Source organism: Buceros rhinoceros, unplaced genomic scaffold (assembly GCF_000710305.1).
Source record: "Buceros rhinoceros silvestris isolate BGI_N320 unplaced genomic scaffold, ASM71030v1 scaffold30043, whole genome shotgun sequence".
NCBI classification, from domain to species: Eukaryota; Metazoa; Chordata; class Aves; order Bucerotiformes; family Bucerotidae; genus Buceros; species Buceros rhinoceros.
In genome coordinates, this window is record NW_010403469.1 from 1 (window position 1) to 312 (window position 312).

The following is a 312-nucleotide window of genomic DNA, read 5'->3' on the forward strand; positions in this document are numbered from 1 at the left end:
GGTGAACTGGAGATATCTCAACCTCCGGGATGCTCCTCGTGGCCCTGGGGGAATTAATTTATTGGGGGGGACAAACCGGAGCTGCCGGCATCCCCGCAGGGCAGAGTGGGCTGGGGAAGTCGACGATGGTGAACACTCTCTTCAAGTCCAAGGTGAGCCGCAAAGCCTCGCAGCCCGGCCAGGAGGAACGCATCCCCAAGACCGTGGAGCTACAGTCCGTCACCCATGGTAAGGTCACCACCATGGCACTGTGTCCCACCAACCCTGGGGAGAAGCAGGGGGGTGTGGGGAGGGGGCTGGAGTGACACACCC

The 312-nt window shown here is 62.2% G+C and overlaps 1 protein-coding gene across 1 annotated transcript in view; it reads left to right on the forward strand.

Annotated features, from left to right (window-relative positions):
* Window positions 1–99: 99 nt before the first annotated feature.
* LOC104490709 (septin-12-like) overlaps window positions 100–312 on the forward strand; it is a gene marked incomplete at both ends in the record, with an annotated part of 1,774 nt that continues 1,561 nt past the window's right edge. The window contains 1 exon segment of the mRNA XM_010133037.1: window positions 100–228. Coding sequence (XP_010131339.1) covers window positions 100–228 — 129 coding nt within the window.